Source organism: Dysidea avara, chromosome 1, assembly GCF_963678975.1.
Source record: "Dysidea avara chromosome 1, odDysAvar1.4, whole genome shotgun sequence".
Classification (NCBI taxonomy): Eukaryota; Metazoa; Porifera; class Demospongiae; order Dictyoceratida; family Dysideidae; genus Dysidea; species Dysidea avara.
In genome coordinates, this window is record NC_089272.1 from 34,917,259 (window position 1) to 34,942,602 (window position 25,344).

Genomic DNA, 25,344 nt, shown 5'->3' on the forward strand with positions numbered 1-25,344 from the left:
TTCTCTTCTAGTGATCATGGTGCAAAATACCTTGAATTTGATTGTCATATTTTAGATGCTTATTCTTTTTCATCTTGAGAGGTTGTCCATTCTTACCATGAAGTATACAGTATAGTACTTATGTAGATTTAATTGTTGAGTTTGGTAGTGATATTCTGCACATAAGTTCTTGGCTTAGAGGTGATCATTCTGGTAAGTGTTAGCAATGAGCCTTATCCGAAATTACGTCACAAACATAAAATGGCCGCTTTAGTGTGGGGACGTTCGTGAAATTTGTATGGGCGACTATGGGAAGAAAATTTTTGAACGGCGATATCTCAGCTAAGACGGAAGATATCGAACTCTAACCAGCAGGTATGGTTATAAATTAGCTGAAAGAATAGGAATCTAGCGTTGTTTTGAAAATCAACTGAAAATCGCTTTTACGCACTTATTGTAATGTCTTATAGCCATACCTGCTAGTTAGAGTTCGATACCTTCCTTCTTGGCTGAGATATTTCCGTTCAAAATTTTCTTCCCATTGTCGCCCATACAAATTTTACGAATGTCCCCACACTACAGCTGCCATTTTTATGCCTGTGATGTAATTTCGGATAAAGCTCATTGTGCTTGCATATCTCACCACTGAAATCTTCATATGTACCTTTTTCCATTGCACGTTATGTAAGCACAATTACCAAGAGGCTGTTTTGTTGGCAAAACAGCTTATTGTCTTTTTCTGATAAAGGTTGTCTAGTAAACCAATATTAAAGACACAGATGATACTTCACAAGTGTAACCATTATTCATTATGTAATAGTTGTATCATGTACCCGAGTGATTTGCCTGATATGTACACCCAAGCTCGAGGGCCGTTAGGCCCGAGAGCGTGGGTGTACATATCAGGCAAATCACGAGGGCACGTGATACAACTGATATGTACCATGTAGGCTAATAGCCTACTGTGGTGGGCGATTAATCACCCAAGCCAATACGAGGCAACCCGCTGGATTTATTATATAGAGAGTCTTGTAAAATTCGATTATGGGTCAGCAGCAAGTAACGTTGCAGTTACGTTTGTTAACATAAACGGGAAAATCCTATGAATATCACGGAAACACTCAATTTTGCGATTTAACAAGTGTTTCAAAGTTGCTACATCGTTTAACCACTGTTTACAATGTTTTCTAAACATTCAGAGGGGTAAGCTTCGCTGTAGAGTGGTTACCTCGTGATATACGAAAAGTGGGCATGGTACGTAATCAAACACGCGGACACGCGATTGTAAATTAACCATGATACTAGTTCTCACCTTAAACTTCCGTCTGTCAACTCATAGGGTGGTAAGGGTGTCGAATCGCCTTCGTATGAGTGCTGTAGAATGCAAAATCGGGTTCATGGTTTTCATCACGTGAGTAATAATAAACTCCCACAATCGAATACTGCCAGGATTCTTATAAAAACAAACAACGTTACCTCATCAGATATATCAAGGCCATGGTACATTTAAATGTATCATGGCCAGCCATGGTTTATTTTAAATGTACCATAGCCAGCCATGGTTTAACTTAAATGTACCATGGCCAGCCAGGGTTTATAAGATATGTACCCTGGAATTTGGCTTTGAAGTTAAGTGGTTTCATGGTACATATTTAGATACAGCATAATAGTGGCTATGTTACATTCCTTTATCAAATAAGCTTGCAATTCTATTTGTACTATTGTTGCGTATCTATGACTGTGCAGCAAGTGACTAGCAAAAAAGTGGTGGTAAAAAAAGCTTCAGAAATGAAAAAAAGAATGGATTGTAACTGATCTGGGTTTCAAACCCACATCAACCCATAAGAACTCACCACTTGACCACAATGTCACATTGAGTGTGGCTATGCTACTTATACGTGCTACTAGGTGAGTGAAATGTCTGCATTTTAGACTTGCAATTTACTGATACAGAGATACTCGTAATATCAGTACAGCCAGAAATTTCAATAAACAAATGATGACAGTAAATTTTATTTCTATGAATAAGCGCCCATAACACACTTGCCTTTTGCTGTACAAACATGAAACAAGGATTTTCTTTATTATTTCCCATGATACGGTGGTGTATACATTTTATTGATTTGAGCTTGTTTCACTGTATACCAAAGCAATTAAAATGTGCATAATTGTTTATGTGGCATACTTTTTAAATAGTTATACCATGGCTGTGAGGGATTTGCTGACATATACACCCAAAGTCTGAGGGTTGCGGGTGTATATATCAGCAAATACCAAGCAGCTGTGGTATAAGTGATAAATATCACTGGGGGCACTCACCTGGTATTTAGAAGTACATATGTACGGTATATACATATGTAGTACAACATCAACTTGCTATTTTTATTGTGTTAGACATTTTGCAGTATGGCTTTCTTACTAATCATAAATGGTCTCTTCTGTTTATCTTCACAGTTGCTCCATATGGTGTAAACTTCATTGGTAACAACATATACCCTCATGGGAGTCAGTTACAATTACATTGTTCATCAGAGGGTGGACCACAATTAGAATACAGTTGGGGCAGGACTAACACATTGTCAAATGACACAACTACTAACACCAACAACCTTACTATTAGTAATGTAACTACACTTGATGGAGGAAATTACACTTGTACTGTGACTAATAATGTTGGATCTAGTAGTAATACTGTCACTGTCTATGGTGAGTTAGTTCATATTTCTACGTTTCATCTCACTTTGTGTATGTGTGAAAGTGAATGAGTTAAAATGTTGTTAACAGTTGGACCAGTGTTCACTACTCATCCAATGAATCAGGAGGAGGTTATTAATAACAGTTTTACACTACAGTGTACAGCAGAAGGATTCCCTACACCATCTGTACAATGGTACCTCAACAATACCATGATCACTAATAGTAGTAATAGATATATTGTTGACAATACGTCAGTGAATAGTATTACTAGTATACTGAGAGTTATAATGGCTGACTTTATTGATACTGGCCTGTACCACTGTGAAGCTAACAGTACTGTGTTCGTTGATAATGTGAAGAGTGACATGATGAACATCAGTGTAGTAGGTGAGTATGGATTAGTAGTAGTTAACAAGCATACATGTGCTGTATATACATAAAATCTATATCAAAACAGCCGACCTATGAGAAAAAAGGGTGCGCTACCCTAAAAAGCCAGGGTGAAAAAAGAAGTGAAATCCAAGTTGGTGGCCAAGAAATGGCTGTGATCGTACGTAGGTTAATGGAAATTTTATAACTAACAGGTGAAACTGTGTTGCCTTCGATTCAGCACCAAATTAAAATATTTGTCATTTACTATACCTAGCATCACAACCATTTTTAAGCTACCAATTGCATTCTGCATATTTTTCACCCAAGGCTTTTTTGAGACCACACCCTTTTTCACAGCTTGACTGTTTTGGTATAGATTTCGCTTCTTTTTATACTTGTATACTCCAAAGGCCTGTGGCTTAATTTGGAGGTTCTTTTACTTGTGTTTTTTCTTTACTGCAGAAAGGAGAAAGATATCAAGAACAGAATTCTTTTGCATATATTGATGCAATAAAAAAAAAACAGTATTATTACATGAATTCTCTCTGACAGGTTTCATGGCTTTTATCAGAAATCTCTACAAGGTACCTTGTTTGCAGCTGAACTCTCTATAGTGACTTCCAATGTACATAGCTAGACTCTCTGTAGGGCTATTTGTTAGAACTGAACTCTCTACAAGGTGACTTGTTTGTAACCGAACTCTCTACAGTGTGACTTGTTTATACTTATTGTAGCTGAACTCTCTCCAGGGTGCATGATTTGCCTGTAACTGAAGTCTCTACAGGACAACTTGTTGTAGCTGAACTCTATACAGGGAGACTTCTAATGTAGTTGAATACAGTATGTATAATATTTGTATTGCGTTATTTACTATATGCCTCACCTTTGCCCTTTTTTGAATTCATAAATGCTACAATAGCAAAAATGTTAATACTAAATTACCAAATACTCCCTGTACAAAGTCCCCATAGCTACTAGCATGGCCACTTTATTAGTAATATCAGTAAATCATTAAAAATTGAATTTTGCCATAGACAAAAGCTACAAAGTCTTACACTATCATTATGCAACATTAGATATAGATCGATATTCTCTATTAGAGCGGTGAATATAGAGTGAAAGATCTAATGGAACATTTATGAATTGAAAGCAATATGTAACTGGTTATGGGAAATCCAGTCTTACAGCAAATTTGACAGCAGATTTGATTTTTTACCAAGAACACAAAGCCATATGAATTAACTATCACATTTAGGCCTATTGTGTTTTTCAAATTGCCTATTGTGGTTTTGAGCAATGCTACAAAATTTCCATTATGCTATGCTTATTTAAATTGTGCCTTAACTGCTCTAATAGAGTATCTAATACATCTGTGAACATTCTAATAGGATATTTCAACATGCAGAGACTGTTCTATTAGAGTATATTGATCTTCAACTGGTCTTTCCTTCACAAATAGCTGTAAATCTGATTTTTATTGTGTTTGCATGCACACTATCCCAATCTGCATTACGCAAAATATGTGAAGTTTCAGATTCTCTGATAACTAATGCACAAAAACTGTGCCTATTATGCTGGCATTATGCTCAATGCTTTTGCTACCTATTAAGCCCCAAGGGATACGTAAATGACACAGACCTAATTAAATTTCACAATAAAAAATCAGCTAGACTTGAGTGGTCTGCTTTTGTTGGTTACTTTTTCCAAGTACAGTAGCAGTCCTTACAAGCCTAATGGAGCTCTGGTAATTCTGGAGATGGCTGTGTGTGGCTTTACTGCTCTGTGGTGTTGAATAAAGACCAGCACTGTAAATGTTGTTTCATTTTAGCCAGTTCTGAGACCTGATTAGCCCATAACGTTGCCTAATTCATCTGTGTCCGGGATCAAAATCAAACTAAGCGATCAAGAGATAAATTAGTACTGAATCAAGCGATCAAGATGTCCTAGAAAGTGGTGACTAATCTAGCTCGCAAACAAAATAAACATTTACGGAATTATCAAGCAAGCAACACTGTTTCTAAGGAAAAATCAAGCGATCAAGGTAAATTTTCGTCGATCGAAAACCTTGATCCTGGTCGCAGATGGTTGTACAGGAGTATTGTTAGTGACCACCCTTGGCAAGTACAAGATCGAGATATTCTAATAGAGCAGTCACCCTGAAGAGAATTCAAGAGATCAGCTAGAAACAAGTAACCTGTATAGAGATCAGCTACAAACAAATCACCCTGTAGAGAGTTCAGTAACAAACAATTCACTCTGTAGATTAATCAGCTAGAAGAAGTTACCTTGTGGGGAGTTCAACTATGGAAAGAGATAGTTCAGCTAGAAGAAGACACCTTGTAGAGAGTTCAGCCACAAAGAAACCACCACGTAGAGAGTTCAGCAGCTAGAAGAAGTTATCTTGTAGAGAGTTCAGCTACAAACAATTCACCCTGTAGAGAGATCAGCTAGAAGAAGTTACCTTGTGGAGAGTTCAGCTACAAACAAACCACCCTGTAGAAAGATCAGCTAGAAGAAGTCACCTTGTAGAGAGTTCGGTTACAAAGAAACTACCATGTAGAGAGTTCAGCTACAAACTAGTGGCCCTGTAGAGACATCAGCTAGCAAACGTCACCTTGTAGAGTGTTCAGTTACAAAGAAACAACCATGTAGATAATTCTGTAATAAATATACGAATTATATGTATATAAATTGTACATTTAATGATAAAATCAGAAATATTTAAAGTATTTAACATCTGCTTAATCTTTTCTTCTTCCTGCAAGAAAAAAAGATAGGTTTAAAAAGTCAGGTTATACAAATGCAAAAAGGAGTGAAATCTAATCCAAAACAGCCAAGCTGTAAAAAAAAGAGTGCGGCTCTCAAAAAGGCTATGGTGAAAAAAGATGTGAAATCCAAGGTGACGGCCAAGAAATGGCTGTGATGGTAGGTTAATGGTAAAAATTTTAATAACGACAATTCAGGTGAATTTTGGTGCCGCTTGGTCTTGGCACAAATTCACCTAAATTGCCGTTATTAAAATTTTTACCATTAACCTACCATCACAGCCATTTCTTGGCCACCACCTTGGATTTCACAACTTTTTTCACCATAGCCTTTTTGAGGGCCGCACTCTTTTTTTTACAGCTTGGCTGTTTTGGATAATATTATACCACATTATCTATCCCAAATTCATCAAGCTGTAAAAAAAAAACCCAAAAGCCATTAGTGAAAAAAAAAAATGAAATCCAAGGTGGTTGCCAAGAAATGTATGGTAGGTTATCAGCAAAAAAATTCCGACAATTCATGTGAGTTTGTGTTGCTTCTCCAAGGTTTGCTAGGATTTGGCAACAAATTCTCCTAAATTGTTGCAATAGAATTTTTTGCCGTTAACTTACCATCACAGTCATTTGTTGTACACCTGTTGAATTTTACACCATGACTTTTTGGGGCCACACCCCTTTTACAGCTTGGCTGTTTTGGTACAGATATCACTTATTTTTATATTTGTATACTCCAAAGCTGGCCTATGGCTGGCTTTGGAGGCTCCTTTTACCTGTCGTTTCTCTTCAGAAAGGAGGAAGAGGTCCAGAACAGATTTTTTATTTGTTGATATTTCACTTTTGAACTGTTGAAAGTACACACGTTTGTTAATACTACTGTATATAATTGGTATTTTAAATTGTTAATTTAAAATGAAGTAGGGATCTATACAATAAAAAGTAGTGAAACAAGATATGAATGATGGTATTACAGCATAGCTTGGTGAGAAAGTCCCTACTTTGGCATTGCACAAAGTATATTTATAGCAAATGTGCCAAAGTAGGGACTTCTCACCGAGCTATGCTGTAATATCATCATTCATCTCTATTTTTACTGCTTTATATTGCATAGATCCCTACTTCATCTTTAAATTAACAATTTTTAGCATACCGGTTTGTTTGGTGTTTATTGTAGCATAGCTAGATACAGTGTAACTTGTTGACTGTTCTATCATACATGACTGTTGTATTAGAGTGACTGTTCTATTAGAGTATGTCGATTCAACCAAGTGGTGTTGCTGGTTAAGTGAATAGCTAGATTGTTAAGAGGTGTGGTCTCTGCACTCTATTGTTATTAGTCCATCTAGATCTTTATTTGATGGGTATGGTCATGAACCTATCGCGAACAGGATCCCAATTATGAAGTTACAGATATCCAGCTAGTATGCCTCTTATAGTAGCACCGGGACTGAAGTGCTTCTGAAATCCAGCTCTGAAATGATTCTGTGGTGTCTAAATAATTATGCTGCTGAAAGAAAGTGTTGATACAGAAAATTAAGGCCTTGTATTGTTTCTTTGAACGAAGAAAATAAACAGTAGCCTAATTGAAAATAAAAGAAATGACAAGGCGCTGAGGGCCTACACTCGTTGCAACCCTAAAAGGCATATCCCACTGGTGAGTTTGTTATTGTTGTGTAAAAGCGGAAGTTTGAAGGCGGAAGTTTAGGCGGCATGTGTACAGTAATTTTTGGGGAGATCCCTATTTAAACAGTACAACCATACTGTTTGATTATCACGTGAACAGGTTGACTTGTTTGTAGCTGAACTCTCTACAGGGCAACTTGTTTGTAGTTGAACTCTCTATAGGGTGATTTGTTTGCAGCTGAACTCTCTGTAGGGTGATTTGGTTGTAGCTGAAATCTGTACAGGATGGTTTCTTTGTAGCTGAACTCTCTACAAGATTACTTGTTTCTAGCTAATCTCTCTACAGGGTGATTTGTTTGTAGCTGAACTCTCTGAAAGGTGTCTTGTTTCTAGCTGAACTCTCTACAGGATGATTTGTTGGTATATAGCTGAACTACCAGTTATTACATGTTAGAGCATCTCATTGAACAAATATAAGCCATTTGCACAGTGGAAGTTGAATGCAGAATTGATTCTGAATTAAACAATAAACAGTGGCAGCTAGTAGAAAAGGTGGTGAAAGTGTTGAAGCCATTTGAATCGGCTACTAAGGCTGTAAGTAGTAAGGGATCCTCTGCTTCACTCACAATTCCATTTGTTCAGCTGATAAATATGATGCAGGTGTCTGAAATGTGAAAAGAAAAATGTTGTCATTATTCCATTCTTGGTTTATTGGCATGGAGACATATAAACTATATACATTGCCAATGCCTTTGTACCCTCAGTTTAAGGGTCGAGTGTTTTCATCATCAACAGTTGTAGTTCAAGCAAGACAGTTTCTTGCTGAAGAATTTCTTTTGCGTCAGTCGCCAGATTCTGAGGTTTCAGAGAGGGGTAATTCTGTGTCAGCTAAAGACATCAGGCTGATAGCTACTAGCTTTTTTTGCTATAGCATATAGCTATGGTATGTATAAACATGTGACTGTTCTATTAGAATATTGAACTTGGCTGTTGTATTAGAGTGACTGCTTTATTAGAGTACCTCAAGTGTGCCTAAGATGACTAGTCTAAACAATATTATCAGGGGGCATGGTCTTTCCAAGCCTCCACGCCATAGATAATAGATATACAAGGCACTACCTGTATACTATTTGTGACCGTGCTAGGTGTGGTTGATATGATCAATCACAACAAGTACAGCTATCTGTGGATAATTAAGGTGTGTGTAATTGTGCTCAATCATTATTTGTACTGCTGAATCGTAAACAAGCATGGTTAATCCTAACATGCATTGCTATGAGTATCATAGATACATAGTAGACATGTATACAGGGCATGCAATATCATCTATGTAAGAACAACTGTGTTTCTGGACGGCATTTTGGGGGACATGCCCCCTGATAATATTGGGGATTTCCTACTACATACTGTATGATTATTTATAATTGATAAAGTTTAGTCCTACACATAACATGTGTATTAATGCTCATGAATAGAGCTGTTGGAGAAAAATATATGCAGTGTATCACAAGGTTGATTGAAATGTTCTAATAGAACAGTCCGACTGTATTATAGAACAGTCGGAGTATGGTAGCTATAGCTCACTGTCAATGTATTGTATATTTTGTGAAACATTATCTTTATTCCCTGTATAGAGAGACCTGTGGTGTCTCCTCCTGCTCACAATGTCAGTTTGGGCACTAACATAACATTTGAATGTACAGAGTTTGGTTATCCACCATTTACCTACCAATGGTTCATGAGAAATACATCAATGGAAGGAAGTGATATGTTATTAGTTAATGAGGTTAACAACACTTACAACATATCATCAGTATTGTACAATGACACTGGACTATATTTCTGTGAAGCTAGTAATATGTTAGGAATTCTTTCCAATTCAACTCCTGCTAGACTAATAGGTAAGTAAGATTTTTTTTTCACAATAAATACAATGCCTACTGGCATGTACGTATATGTATATATTGCCATAATTTTGGTTACTTATAATACTGTATGCTAGTGCACGTTTGAAGTATATGGCACTCAGGACCACCAAGAGAATTAGAATATAGGGTCCCTATGATTGATATAGCTAGTTAACACCTTTAGAATGTGAAGCATGCCAAACTAGGCATGGACGCCCCAGAAATATCTTGAAAATTAGGCCCTCTGAAATTGAATATGAAGGTAATTTCAGTATAATCATTAACGTCTATTTGACTGTTGTATTAGGATGACTGCTCCATTACAGTATATTGAATTTGAATTTCATAGTAAGCTTTCTGCCAAAAACATACCACCTAGGACTTATTTACACGCTATACCCTATGCTAGACTAATTTTAACAGTTCATTAGAGTAACTACTATAACTGAATATTTTCCTGAATTCTGTATTAGGGTACACAATTGTTCTATTAGAGTACACAATTGTTCTATTAGAGTATCTTGATCATGATGTAAAAGTTAGTGTCACAGAGCTTTATATACTGTACATCCCTTGTAAGAAAATGCTTTGCCCCCCCTGGAAATAATATACTTATTGCTATGGATGTTATCAAACATGCTGGCTAATAGATCATATCTCTAACAAAGACTTCCTGAATCTTCAAGTTTAAAGAGAAGATTTGCACTGTTGCACATTCATTTTGTTGTATGTGTGAATAATGTAGCTATGGGGCAGGCCCTTGTGGCACTAGTACTTATTGTACTTCTAAATGCTTTTTTTCCAAACATTTAAACAAATAATAACCTTTGCCTCAATCTTGTAGCAAAAATACTTACAGGTACATAATATTGTGTACATTATATATATATATATTTTTTCCATCTCTCTCTCTATTGCAAACTTTTTGTATCTCACACAGTTCATCCAAGTATAGTTGAACATCCAGTCACAACACAGTCAGTCTACCCAGGAGAGATGGTGAACTTCACTTGTAGAGCTGAAGGTTTCTCTACACTTAGTTATAGCTGGTTCAAGGTGGAGTCTGGTTCTGATAGTGGAGTGGAGATTGAGGATACAACTAATTCAACATACACTATTTCTAATCCCATTTATAACCAAAACAATACTGGTTACTATTGTGTTGCTACTAACAATGAAGGAATTACTGTATCTAACACTTCTACTCTGACAGGTATTAAATTACAGTGTTGATTTGCACAGTGGTGTATGCAGTATTTGTTGGTTCATCAAAAAACCCTTGCAACTTAGTTACAGAGTACTACTACTGAATTGCTCTATTGCCATCGTTTGGTTTTTACCATATTATTGCTGAGAGTTATAATGTGTGACCTACTGAGCAAAAAACCTGCATTTTTCTCACAATGATTTCTTTGTTGTGTGGAGAGAAAAATAAATGGGCTGTTAATGTTTCAGCCTTATCTGGTGAATGCGTTTTAGAGTTATAGCAATACACAACAGGAAGAGCAAAGCAATCAATTGTGTCCATAGCTGCTGTACTATATGGAGGAAATTCACAGAATGTGTCTTTGTTCAACACGACAGAGCTGTATAGCCACATAGAGCCACCCCCAGGCTGACCAGAGCTCCATTAAGGCCCCACACTGATCGCCACTGGGCTTGGGAAAAGCAGCCAGCAAAGCAGACCACTCAAGTCTAGCTGATTTTGATTGTGCAATTTGATAGTTTATTCATGTAACTTTGTGTTCTAGGTGAAAAATATAATATGCTGACATGGGCAATAATACATACCAATTGTCCCAGACCCAGTCACAATTATTGTTGCAATTAAAATAAGGAATAATTTGTGTATTAAGATTGTGATGCTCTAATAGAGTAGCCAACTATCTCGACATAAAAATCAAAGCCTAGATCTTAGTGTTGGGAGGCACTGTTACACACTCAAAACCTTCTCAAATGTTTTGTTTGGTACGTAACTTCATTTATTGTAAAGTGCATGTAATACAGTGGGACCTTCATTATCCGAACACCTGTGTTCCAGCTGAATCACAAAAGTGTTCAGATAAGTGAATTTGTTCGGATAAATGAAGCCCATTGATTTATATACAGAGCTTTGTTGAACTACTCTACAGGTTTTTGCAATTGAATTCAGCGACTTTGCAATTGAATTCGTCCCGTTTGCAATTGAGTTCGTCGCTTTTGCAATTGAATTCGTCCCGTTTGCAATTGAATTCGTCCCGTTTGCAATTGAATTTGTCGGTTTTGCAATTGAATTCGTCCCGTTTGCAATTGAATTCGTCACTTTTGCAATTGAATTCGTCGCTTTTGCAGTTAAATTCGTCCATAACAAGAATGGCAGCTGGAACAAACATGAAAACATGATGTAGCAGCTGCTACAAGAACTTTTTCAAGTACAACAGTAGTAAACAACTCTTTATAAGGCAATAATTCTTCCTCTACAGCCTCTCCAACAACATTCCAAACTCTACTACGCCATTCGCAATGGGTGTGGTCACTCGCGAGCAAGTTAATTAACTTGTCAGACAGCTATCAACTTCGCGTACTACCAGCTTCAATTACCTTCTAGTGTCTCAAGTGTAACTCTCCAAGGCATAAATAGTTCATCTCTTAATGAACGGGTTGGTTTCTTGGAGCCGTTTTGTTTATGACGAATTGTAATGCAAACGCGACGAATTCTATTGCAAAACTGACTAATTCAACTGCAAAAGCGACGAATTCAATTGCAAAACCGACGAATTCAATTGCAAATGGGACGAATTCAATTGCAATACCGACGAATTCAATTGCAAACGGGACGAATTCAATTGCAAAGGCGACGAATTCAATTGCAAAAACCTGTAATAGAACATACCCCTGTGATAAAATACTCCAATAGAACATACCCCTGTGATAAAATACCCTAATAGAACAGTCACCACTACTGTTCGGATAATCGAGGGTTCGGATAATCGAAGTTCGGATAATCGAGGTCCTACTGTACAATAAATGAAGTTACTAAACAAAACGCTGTTTATACATCTGTACACGTGTATGTATTAAATGTCAATCTTTTGAAACACCTGGTCAGGTGGTGGGAAAATATACAATTAATTGTTCATCCAAAGGTTTCTTTATCAAAATAAATAGTGCAATAAACTCCTATCCTCATTAGTTAAGATGACAGGAAGTAAGAAATCTATATATATATATATACTGCACCCTACCATTATGTAGTTTCTTTTTGTTGTCAGTAAGTTAATTGTCATATGTATGGCCTACATGACAGGTACTATACTAATATCACATAATATGTAGTTTGCGCCTGAGTGGTAGACATAATATTATAGGTATGGACAGGTAGTACAATATTACAGTTGTCTTTGCTTATGTAGCTACACACAGCTTTCCTGTTTAAAATTAGCTGTATGCTCACATAATTCCAGTGTACTTGCCCTAATGGTATTTAATGGTCTTTAAAAGTGACATTCATTATACATGCAACATAGTTACACAAATTTTAATGCATGGTTTCCATTACATGATGTGCACGCCCACAATATAATGTGCAATATGGCAACTTCTACATTATAGGATAGGTACCAATAAATAATGTCTTTTGTGGTCAATCTTTTATCAAATGATGCTACATGTAACTATGTATAGCCTGCATAATAGGACAGGTACTACAAACGTCCACATTGTTCACATCTATGTGTTATAAGCATACACATACCACTACTACTACTACTACTGTAACAGTAGTTTAGCTACTGCAATTCTGCAGGTTCAGGGGCACCTGCGTGCTTTCCATGATTTTGGCAAGATGTTGGTATTAAAAATGTTACCACCATGCATGCTGTAGAGCATGAATAGTACTGATGTTTAATGTTTGGTTGTTATTATAAAGTGATCCCTGCACGTAGGGCAGGTACCAATGCTAGTTAAGACATAAATGCAGCGTTTATTATTGTACAAGTTACAGTTAACACTTACACCAGAAAACTGGATTGGAAAAAAAAAAAGAACTACAAGCAAAAGTTTTGCAAATTTACATATATGCATGGTTTTAAGCAGGCATATCTTGTGAAGCATTTGGTTCATCTAAAAAACATCTCTTGAATAATCACAAGCTATCTGACTAACAAAGAACATACCCGCTATGAAAAGTGTTTAATTGTTTCATTTCCTTTCACCATTCCATTGTCACTGTCCTAGCCTGCCATTTTATCGATTGTGTGATATCTATATACAACTGAATTGTCAGCATGTGGTCAGCAAAATGGTGTAAAGAAAAATTTTGATAGGACAAAGTACAGCAAAGTTATGGTGTTTTATTCACCATTATGTGAACAAGGAGGACCATACATTAATTCTTTCATGCTTTAAAGGTACATCGAGAAGTTCTGGGTTCATCGGATGCAACAAAGGATGGGACTATTTACACCAAAATTTATAGTGACTTAGTAGTTTTTAGATAAATATAACAGTCCTTGTGCTATGGGAGTTTGTTTAAGAGGCATGCCCAAAAATCCAGCTTACTGGATAATGCATGCATCTTTTTTAAAATGACTGTAGGATTTAAGGGTTAAACTTTTGGTTATGATTGTGTGATCACTGATGATCTACAAATATATTTATTATGTACATACATGTAATTTTCAATGCAGTTCTTAGACCTAACATCACTGATATCACCTTCACTCCTCAACCAACCAATACTTCATTGTTACTCAACTTTACTAACAGTCAGATAATGACTTGTAATGCTAGTGGTGGTCCTCGGATCATGACCATGTGGATGTTTAATGATGGTTCATCATTGTCAACAGTGGCCAATGGTAATAACAGTGTAACTCATAACATCTCATCCTCATCAACCAGTGATACTGGTACTTATTACTGTATAGCCACTATTGATGAAATGAATGACACTTCAGATGTGTACACTCTGTTTGGTGAGTCATATTTGTAGTAGTACATTTAAGAGAATACAATTCTAATCTGCTCCTTAGTTCTTGTATTCTAAATTCCTACAGTAACTGTAATAGTATTATATTATACACCATGGCAGTGAAGTGTATTTTGCCATGGCTTGACAAGGTACTGACACTACATCACATTTGCAGTACGTAGATCATGATTGATTTACTTGTAGTTGTCCACAACCCACAATCCATTGTGGCACTCAGCAAACAAATAACCATGATATTCACAAATTTCCATGATGCTCATTTCAACAATAATAGCAGCAATGTTACCTGTTGCCACCCATAGTCAAAGTCTTCAGGTATGACTGTAATGTTAAATTAACTGTAAAGTTATATACAGTAAGTTCCTTCAACGTCAGAGTATATAAGTACATATATAACTTTGACACCTCAGATCAAAGGAGACCACAGCGTTATATTTCACATATAGCCCTAACCACAGGACACTGTCATGATATCACCCTGTGGTTAGGGCAATATCATGATATCACCCTGTGGTTAGGGCAATATCATGATATCACCCTGTGGTTAGGGCAATATCATGATATCACCCTGTGGTTAGGGCAATATCATGATATAGCTCTGACAACAAAATTAATGCTAAGCATTGGTCCCTTAGATTTTAAAATGACCGAAACTGTGAAAAGGGGTCTTATAGCCTTTCCAATTGCATGTACTTGGCAATCCATATCTTGACTTGTGAGTAGGGTACCAGCCTGAAATTTGGTAATTTTACACTAGCAATGTTACCTGCTGCCACCTGTCATAGAAGTCATGAGGTATGCAATCCAGTGGTTGGTCTCTTTCTGGCTGGGGTGATTGATCGCCCGGTGTAGCAAGGCTATATGTACTTATTACACTCTGAGTCCGAAGTCAGGGGAAATTTGTGACTAGATATGATCTAACTTTTGGGCATATGAAAATTTTTTGGGAAAACTCAAATGAAAGTTTTAACAATTATTTTAATTTATTTTTTTACACATTTGGGTACAACAACTATTAAACCATACTGCTGTGAAGTTTCACACCAAAAGCTTCTTTTCCTAGGAGATGTGGATGATTATATCAGATCATATAGTAATTTCACATGCGTGGGTGACTTGTTCAGGTACTGGAATAGCTAAAACTAAGACTTAGACAACAATACATACCATTTAATTGCGAAAAAGTATAGCAAGAATACTTTATTAAACTATCAGAAATCTCTATTTAAAATATTTTAGATGATAGAAGTGGAATTGTTCATAAAGTAAGTGATTTGTCAGCATTTTTCATCCTTAATCACTCACAGAAGACCTCAATGCATCACTATAAAAGTTAGTTTGTATTGTACAGGACAATAAGTCGGTCATATCTCAGGGATATTAAAGCTAAACTTTTAACAAAAGATAGATGAACACCCAGTACCTGATTTAAACATACAACAGAAGATCGACCAATGTACCAAAAAGGTTGGGTTTCCAAGATCAGGTCACATGTATTGATAAACCCTGAGGCAAAGTCGAGGGATTTATCATCAGTAAATTTTCGATGACTGATAATCAATGCACTGAAGTGAACCATAATTCATATGAAATACATATACCATACCTAGAGCACAAAAGCACCATACACATGCAAAATAACTTGACAAACTAACTCATGCATATTTCACCATAGTTTGGCATGGTAGAATTAATAGTATGCTTCCTTTAGCGATGGAGTTGGCTCACAATGCAAAATCGATTGTGGCATTTTATAAGCATATTTCTGTATATTGCTAGGACTTGTCCATTCACTTCAACAAACATAGTGACAATGTTATCTGCTACTAACCACAAGCAATCACCATTGAAGTATTCAGAACAAATCCAGCAATCGCACTCATACTGGCTGGAATTGCTGGGGTGATTGGTCACTTGGCACAGGAGGGCTATTAGACTGAACTGGCTTCGTTGATTGATCGTACTGGTGCCCACAGCCTGCAAATGGGTAGTGTCACATGCCTCAAACCACAGGTAAGTATATGCTTACCTGGCCACAGATGATAGGCCTGCGCCGATTATGCCAACATAATTTGGGGCATAATAGGTAGCCAAAAGCAATGAACATAATGCCAGCATAATAGGCACAATTTTTGTGCATTGGTTATCAGAGAAGCTGAAACTCTGCCTATTTTGCATAATGTGGAATGGAATAGTGTGACAATTTGGTAAAAATAAGATTTACAGCTACGTTGTGAAGAAAAGATTAGTTAAAGATCGATATATTCTAATAGAACAGTCACTGCATATCCTAATAGAACATTCACAGATGCATTAGCAGTCAAGACACAATTTTATATAAGTGTATTTGGAGCATAACAGGACACATCTAGGCATAATTGGAGCATATAATAGAGGAAATTTTGGAGCATTGCTCAAAAGCATAATAGGCAATATCAAAAGCATAATAGGTTCAGGCCTAACAGGTGAGCATCAGGGGCGTAGCTAGCCAGAAGGTGATGGAGGGGCAGGCATGCCCCCCACGAAATACTCAAAATCATACATGATTGCAAAAAAAGGCTAATGACCCAATGGTGGGCTAGCCAACATACGGTGTTGTATTATTACAGCTTAAATAACTAGCTACGTAACTATTTCAGTACTGGCTGCTCCATGCAATCGAGGTAGCTATATTCGTCGAGCATCATCGCACGTGCCACAACTGTACTCCAACAAATTCATCCACAGTCCGGTAGAGCTAATACTTTAGTGCAAATACAACGTTAGCCATAGCCTGTGCTGCAGTCCTAGCACGCTGCTGACAGGATGACGTATTCACTCACTTCACTCGGCGAAATTCAAATGCCATGTATTGCACGAAATACCACCTGTCTTGCTAGCAGAACTTGTAAACTTGACTGATCCACCTGACTGACAAAGTAAAAACAGACTGCACTGCCGTACGTACAAAGGTCCAGTGTGATCGACTCGATAAAATAAACTTGGTACATTTGTTTAGCTAACACTTTATCACCTCATAGGCTGTACGTTCGTAGCGTCATTTGGTCTCCTTTGTCACTAGTGAGTTGTGACTCATGCCGCGGAGAAGCGGGTAACTCTTTTTAGATTCAAAAATGTTCTATCACGCGAGTAATCTAGGATAAATATAGAAGTATGTCTCTCATATTTTCGTTCGATGGATTCACAAGCGAGCTGAATGTTGTGTGTGTGCATTCACTAGCAACCCCTGGTGATACCGCGTAGCTAGTACTGTACATAATTTACAGTCATTTTCGTGTCAGTTTAATACTGGTAAACTTGTGACGAAGGTTTTAAAAAAATCATTTAGTGATGGGGGGGCAAATGCCCCCCCTTGCCCCCCCTTAGCTACGCCTCTGGTGAGCATAATATATAATATTATACTGACTTGTTCCCATGGTAGGTATATATGTATATATACTTACCTGTGGTCTGAAGTCTATATACTCAATATACAACTTTGAAAATTCATGTGAGCATGGTATGGGTGTTCAAATCTGCCACTCAGGACTTGACTTCATTTTGTCTTGGTATTGCCAAAGCAATATCATGGGAATGCGGTTTGCTCATGGATTTGATGCCCAACCAATCCAAAGATATGATACGCTTTGACTCTTTATAAGGAGCGACACAGAGTATTTATTTATTGGTTTGGATTTACAGGTTAGGTTAGGCTCAGTGTAGTTGCTAAGTTTCAACCAGTTGACAGTTATGAATGGTCAGTAAAATAAATGTTTGGAAATGAGTGGATGCGTGTTTTTCCCACCACATGTCAGCCATTGAGCAGACCATGGAACAACACAAAAAGCAGAACTAGATTTAAACAGATGATTAACTTATAGTCCTATCTAATTAACTTAATATAATGACTTATATACTTACTGTCCCAATAGCAAAGTTAGTAGCCTTAATGTAGTACAAAATACTAAAATTTTGAAAACTGGATCACACAATCACAATTTTTCTGCCTAAATCATAATGACATATGAACCACGTTCTAATGGTCATTAGCCCATACTATTAAACCACAATCAATTGTGAGAACTGATGTATAATATACAGAGTGAGTGCTCTGTAATTCTTTCTATCAGGTGAGTATTCCTGGAGTGATATATATCACAAATGCATCCGAAGCATGAGCACCATATATATCAGGAAAATCCCTCACAGCTGTGGTAAAACTATTACATATATACAGCTAAATCCCTTTTGGTCCTAGTATAACTATTAAATATAACCAGAGGCTTATTTGAAGTATGACATTAGCATGGTATGATGCATCATGGTATAGTACATGTATAACAGGTTGACAGTAAATAATTGGTTGACAGTAAGACTTTACTTAATGATCTTCTTTGTTTGTCAACACAGTTGCTCCATATGGTGTAAACATCACTGGTAACAAAACATGCCCTCATGGGAGTCAGTTACAATTACATTGTTCATCAGAGGGTGGACCACAATTAGAATACAGTTGGAGCAGGACTAACACATTGTCAAATGACACAACTACTAACACCAACAACCTTACTATTAGTAATGTAACTACACTTGATGGAGGAAATTACACTTGTACTGTGACTAATGATGCTGGATCTAGTAGTAATACTGTCACTGTCTATAGTGAGTTAGTTCATATCACACATTTTTATCTTACTTTGTTTGTGCGTGTGTATTTGTTTGTGTGTGTTTGTTTGTTTGTATGTGTGTTTGTTTGTGTGTGTGTGTGTGTGTGTGTGTGTGTGTGTGTGTGTGTGTGTGTGTGTGTGTGTGTGTGTGTGTGTGTGTGTGTGTGTGTGTGTGTGTGTGTGTGTGTGTAGCTTGGAATGAGTTAAAATGTCATTCAATATTGTTCACAGTTGGACCAGTGTTTACTACTCATCCAATGAATCAGGAGGAGGTTATTAATAACAGTTTTACACTACAGTGTACAGCAGAAGGATTCCCTACACCATCTATACAATGGTACCTCAACAATACCATGATCACTAATACTAGTAATAGATATATTGTTGACACTACATCAATGAACAGTATTACTAGTATACTGAGAGTTATAATGGCTGACTTTACTGATACTGGCCTGTACCACTGTGAAGCTAATAGTAGTGTGTTTGTTGATAATGTGAAGAGTGACATGATGAATATCAGTGTAGTAGGTGAGTGTGGATTCAATTTGGTAGTATGCAAACAGATATAATTTATGCATATGTGACTGAATTTTGGGAAAACGTTCCAAGTCGCACATTAGAAGTTTCGTGAGAAACGGTTTTAAAGAATTCAAGTCAGCATAACTTGCCAAGGATGGCAAACACTTGTATGAAATTTACACAACAGATGCATCAATCCATTACCTTTCAGACCACTTCCAGTATTTGTATGTAGCTACTTGTAGAGTTTTCTGTCAAATAAGATAGAAAATCTGAGCAGTTGGATAAGAGAAGTAGAGTCATGAGCACTCACAAATAGGATGAGGATGGCAAGGTGGGCAAGAGATAGACTTCAAAATGGAGGCATACCACGATTGAAGTGCAGACATGAGATTACAGTGCTGTGCTGGCTTCTTGGTGGTTGATACGAAGCAAAATCACCAGAAAAATTATTTGGCCAACATTATCAGGCCATCCACCAGTGACCCACTGATTCTTGTCAAGCCAGGTCCTTCACAAGGCCCGAAACTGCCATTCAAGCTCTCCACACCACCCAGAAAAGACATCTGTTAAAGTCATCCTCAAATAGTTTGAGTAGTATGGATGGCCAAAACTAGTAGTACGATAGTGTAGCTATCCACTGGTGGTGTTAGTTTGATTGCCTGATGTGCGATTTGAAATGGTTTTGTAAAATCTGTTTACATATTAACAGTATAAGACACATTACAGTATAATGCACCTTATAAATATGAGTATATATTTGATCTGTGAAAAGGCCTGTGCCAAACATGCCAACATAATAAAATAAACTTGAAAAACTATAAATTGTGGTGTGCGCTGCTGTATGCCAATATAATACTAAGTGAACATCTGATAATAATTATGGAGTTTACTCCCTTGATCAGTACTCCTTAACAGATCAGTCAGTAAAGAATAAAAAGCCATAAAAATACAGTACATTACACACTAGATTGATACTCTCTAATAGAATGTGTAATGAAATACTCTGATAAAGTGGTCATAACCATTTTAAAAATATACTATAGTGAGAATTGTTGTAAAGCATAAAGGGAATAGTAGAGAGCACTTCCTAAATGCATTTGGTGATGAAATTATTTTTAGAATATTTGATGTAAGTCTAGCTAACTGCAATGCAGTATCCATTCACTATTATAATATTTGTTCTTGTTTTATTTTTATTTTAGGGAGACCTGTGGTAACCCCACCCACTCACAATGTCAGTTTGGGCACTAACATAACATTTGAATGTACAGAGTTTGGTTCTCCACCATTTACCTACAAATGGTTCATGAGAAATACATCAATGGAAGGAAGTGATAAGTTATTAGTTGGAGAGGATAAGATCACTTACAACATATCATCAGTATTGTACAATCACACTGGACTATATTTCTGTGAAGCTAGTAATATGTTAGGAATTCTTTCTAATTCAACTCCTGCTAGTCTAATAGGTGAGAATGCTTTAGTTGTGCAATGCATACCCAAATCATTGTTACATGATGTCATATTAAGACCATATATCCTTGGATAAACATGGCATCATCAAGAGTAGCCGCACCTGAGTAGTGCTACAGGTGTACAATCAATTCAAAAATAAGGCCTTATAAAACTGTTTTCAAGTATTGAGTGGTGGCGGATTTTGAATAACCCCTATATTGATCTTTGGAACTAAGAGAATCGATGCCATGGCATTTATCCAAGTAAAAATACAGTTTGCTATATTTCATGAATGGTAGTGCAAATTACTTTGCAAAGGTATTAATGATGCTAGTTTATGCATTGCTTATTTTATACTCAGAAATATAACCTTTTGCTGTCCTGCTTTATTACTGCCGTTTATGCCACATGTACTTATATACGTACTTAGTTTTTACTCAAGAATGCATACAACTTAGTTATATACAGTATAAATGAATAGCCATCTGTCTGTCCATTTGCATACCTTTGCTGTCACCCACTTTTCACACACTTCTCCACTCATGTCACTGCAGTTTTGAGCTAAACAAACCACTCATCGTCTTAGAAAAGTTGGAATTAAATGAAGCTTCTTACAGCCATAGCCCATTATCTACGATGTGTTGAGTAAAAGGCTGTAGAGCTAAACTTACTGAAAATGTTTGTGTAAACTGCATAAGTAAGCACCTAAGCCATTCAACTTGCATACGCCTTTATACAGGTTTTACTGACCACAAAATTGTATGTGATGTGTAGCATAAGTGGTTAGAGTGAGTACTTTCTAATCATGTTTGCTTTCTAATCATAAAGCTGTTGTGGGTTGGTTTACTTGATGATACTCTGCTATATGTATGCATTTTCATAAGACATTTTTTCTCTTACTAAATGCGTACTTTCATGCAATTTTTACACTGTGTAGCTACCTACGTACCCACACCGGGATTTTCTCTCTTGAGGATTTCTCTGTACTTCTAGCTCAATCAATAGTTACTAATTTTACTGCAGCTTTAAGGACATTACATTGATTATCATTATTCCAGTGCTACACATACACTTTACTAGATAGTTTAATGTTGCTAGCCTTTTTTCTTAGCTAACCTTACTAAACAATTGAAACTAAGACAATAAAGTTTTGCATGCGCAAATACCAGTAACATTCTATCACTCTACTTGAATTCATATCATACATACTCACTAGGGAACTGTAGAGTAAGTACTAAAAATAGTATTAATTGTGTATGTACTCAAAATGGGTACATATTTTACTTGTCTCACACAGTTCGTCCAAGTATAGTTGAACATCCATTTGCAATGCAGTCAGTTTACCCAGGAGAGATGGTGAACTTCAGTTGTAGAGCTGAAGGTTTCTCTACACTTAGTTATAGCTGGTTCATGGTAGAGTCCGGTGCTGATAGTGGAGTGGAGATTGGGAACACAGCTAATATAACATACACTATTTCTAATCCCATGTATAACCAAAACAATACTGGTTACTATTGTGTTGCTACTAACAATGAGGGAATTGCTGTATCCAACACTTCTACTCTAACAGGTATTGCATATCATTTTAATTTTGCAGTGATGTGTACAGAAGTGTGCTTGTATTAGTTATGATGTACGTAAGACTCCTAGCAACTTACAAACATTTTTTATTAGAATAATACTGTCACACACTTTTACCATAGTGTAATTATTATTATGTCCCTTATAATTGTAGAGAGTAAAACAGCTATAAGATACGTACCATTTCACAAGCATGTAAAGTGAATTGGAAAATGGTTGTACATTTGTATGATTGCTTAGAATCTTAATAAGATGTGCATAATTATATCTCATTCCAATCTAGTTCTCAGACCTAACATCACCAATATCACCTTCACTCCACGACTGACCAATACTTCATTGTTACTCAACTTTACTAACAGTCAGTTAATGACTTGTAGTGCTAGTGGTGGTCCTCGGATCATGACCATGTGGATGTTTGATGATGGTTCATCATTGTCAACAGTGGCCAATGGTAATAACAGTGTAACTCATAACATCTCATCCTCATCAACCAGTGATACTGGTACTTATTACTGTATAGCCACTATTGATGAAATGAATGACACTTCAGATATGTACACTCTGTTTGGTGAGTTGTGTATAGTACACTATCCAACTACACTAGTGTTAATATATACATAAATGTATTTTGACAGGACCTGAGCTTTACTGAATTATTTAGACATAATTTATTGCACTTTTACATTTGCTTGCAGCAATAAAACAACAAGAATTAGTAGAAGCAAATCCATTAACTACTACAAATTTAAATTCAGATGCATATGGATTTTCAGTCTTAAGAGTTGAGTTGGCTATAGGAACACCATATACAAAAATTATGAAGGCTAAAGTGAAAATAAAAGTGGTTTACAAGTTAATAGACATAGGGAGCAATTTAGACCCCCTAAAAATGTTCCGCAGAATCGTCATACAGTATGGTAGTACTGTGTAGTAGGAGTCATGACAGTTTCTCCAAAAACATCGCACAAAGACCATTCTTACCTTTCCTTCAGGACAGTTCAGTAGTATTGGTTAGCCAAATGTGCATCTAGAGTTATATGTTAAACACTTTCACAAGTTTCTATTGTCCTGTATTCCACTGTTACTACTAACTGACTATGTAACTGCCTGACTGATTGACTGATGCATTCAGTTAAGCATACTGTAGCTTGACTATTTAGTTAATGTTAATGGGTTGATAATAATGGCGCTTACATACTGACAGTGTAGCACTGAGATGTGCCTTCCACAGATGTACATGCTGTATCATGCTCTTCTTTTGTGTCCAATTTCATTCTCCACTGTTGCACAGAGGTTGATTTGTGGGAAGCATGCCATAATATTGTTTTACTAACCTATCACATTTGTAACAGAAATCAGTGAGTGGCTATATCAATTACAGAAGCACTTATTGTAGCTACTGTTCTTTGTTTGTAATGTTGTGTATTAGGGCAAAGCATAATTGAAGACAAAAGGACCGATTTGCTTTCAGTAATGGATAGTAAGGGTGTAGTTTCAGATATATAATTACTTTAATACTATGTCTGATGGTATGTGAAAGTTCACAAGTCACAATTGTGTTACAAAACAAATATTAGGAATTTCAAGGAATTAAAGAAATAAAATAGTGATGAAGCAAGGGAGATTCCGTACTGTACATATACTAGTGGACATTTATTCCCTAGCTTGGATATCAAGACAAACGATAGCGTGTCATGTGTCCCAAGAAGCCGGCATGCCACACCGTGGGTATATTAACAGGAAGAACACACCTTTGTATCTCCATTATTCCTTATCCGATTGTAACCAAATTAGCTGCAGCATTGCCTGCCAGTTAGGGGAGTGTACATTCCAAATTTGAAGGAAATCGCCCCAGCTCTTTCCCACAAGCAAGTCACTGTGTAGAGAGTTCAAAACAAAGAAACTACCCTGTAGAGAGTTCAGCCATACAAACAAGTTACCCTGTAGAGAATTCTGCTACAAACAAGTCACCGTGTAGAGAGTTCAGAACCAAAAAACCACCCTGCAGAGAAGATATCAACTAGAAACAAGTCACCCTGTAGAAACTTCAGCTACAAACAGATCACCCTGTAGAACGTTCAGCTAGAAACAAGTCACCCTGTAGAGAGATCAGCTAGAAGCAAGTCATCCTGTAGAGAGATCAGCTAGAAAATGTCACCTTGTAGAGAGTTCAGCTACCAAGAATCTATCCTGTAGAGAGTTCAGTTACAAACAAGCTACCCTATAGAGTTCAGCTGCAAACAAGTCAGCCTGCAGAGAGTTCAGCTACAAACCAGTCACCCTGTAGATAGTTTAGCTACAAACAAATTTCCCAATAGAGAGATCAGCTAGAAACAAGTCACCCTGTAGAGAGATCAGCTACAAACAAATAACCCTGTAGAGAGTTCAGCTATGAACAGATCAACCTGTAAAGAGTCTGGCTAGAAACAAGTCACCCTGTAGAGAGATCAGCTAGAAACAAGTCACCCTGTAGAGAGATCAGTTAGAAGAAGTCACCTTGTGGAGAGTTCAGCTACAAAGAAACCATCCTGTAGAGAGTTCTGCTACAAACAAGTTACCGTACAGAAAGATCAGCTACAAACAAGTCACCCTGTAGAGAGTTCAGCTAGAAGAAGTCACTTTGTAGAGGATTCAGCTACAAAGAAACCATCCTGTAGAAAGTTCAGCCACAAACTTGTTACCCTATAACGAGATCAGCTAGAAACAAGCCACCCTGTAGAGAGTTCAGCTTCAAATAAGTTACCCTATAGAGAGATCAACTACAAACAAGTCATCTTGTAGAGAGTTCAGCTAGAAACAAATCACCCTGTAGAGATTTCAGT

General features: G+C 36.8%; 2 protein-coding genes across 2 annotated transcripts in view; both read left to right on the plus strand.

Moving 5' to 3' along the window:
* Positions 1-21,032, plus strand: part of LOC136246334 (hemicentin-1-like) — a 40,370-nt gene extending 19,338 nt beyond the window's left edge. Inside the window, exons 12-22 of the mRNA XM_066037730.1 lie at positions 127-192; positions 2,374-2,685; positions 2,764-3,063; positions 7,924-8,027; positions 8,198-8,306; positions 9,068-9,334; positions 10,281-10,553; positions 14,008-14,295; positions 18,702-18,953; positions 19,190-19,489; positions 20,686-21,032. Of these exons, the coding sequence (XP_065893802.1) occupies positions 127-192; positions 2,374-2,685; positions 2,764-3,063; positions 7,924-8,027; positions 8,198-8,306; positions 9,068-9,334; positions 10,281-10,553; positions 14,008-14,295; positions 18,702-18,953; positions 19,190-19,489; positions 20,686-21,032 (2,618 nt within the window). The remainder of the gene's footprint in view (positions 1-126; positions 193-2,373; positions 2,686-2,763; positions 3,064-7,923; positions 8,028-8,197; positions 8,307-9,067; positions 9,335-10,280; positions 10,554-14,007; positions 14,296-18,701; positions 18,954-19,189; positions 19,490-20,685) is intronic.
* A 1,856-nt stretch (positions 21,033-22,888) lies between these two features.
* Positions 22,889-25,344, plus strand: part of LOC136246342 (hemicentin-1-like) — a 94,566-nt gene continuing 92,110 nt past the window's right edge. Inside the window, exon 1 of the mRNA XM_066037736.1 lies at positions 22,889-23,090. Coding sequence (XP_065893808.1) covers positions 22,889-23,090 — 202 coding nt within the window. The remainder of the gene's footprint in view (positions 23,091-25,344) is intronic.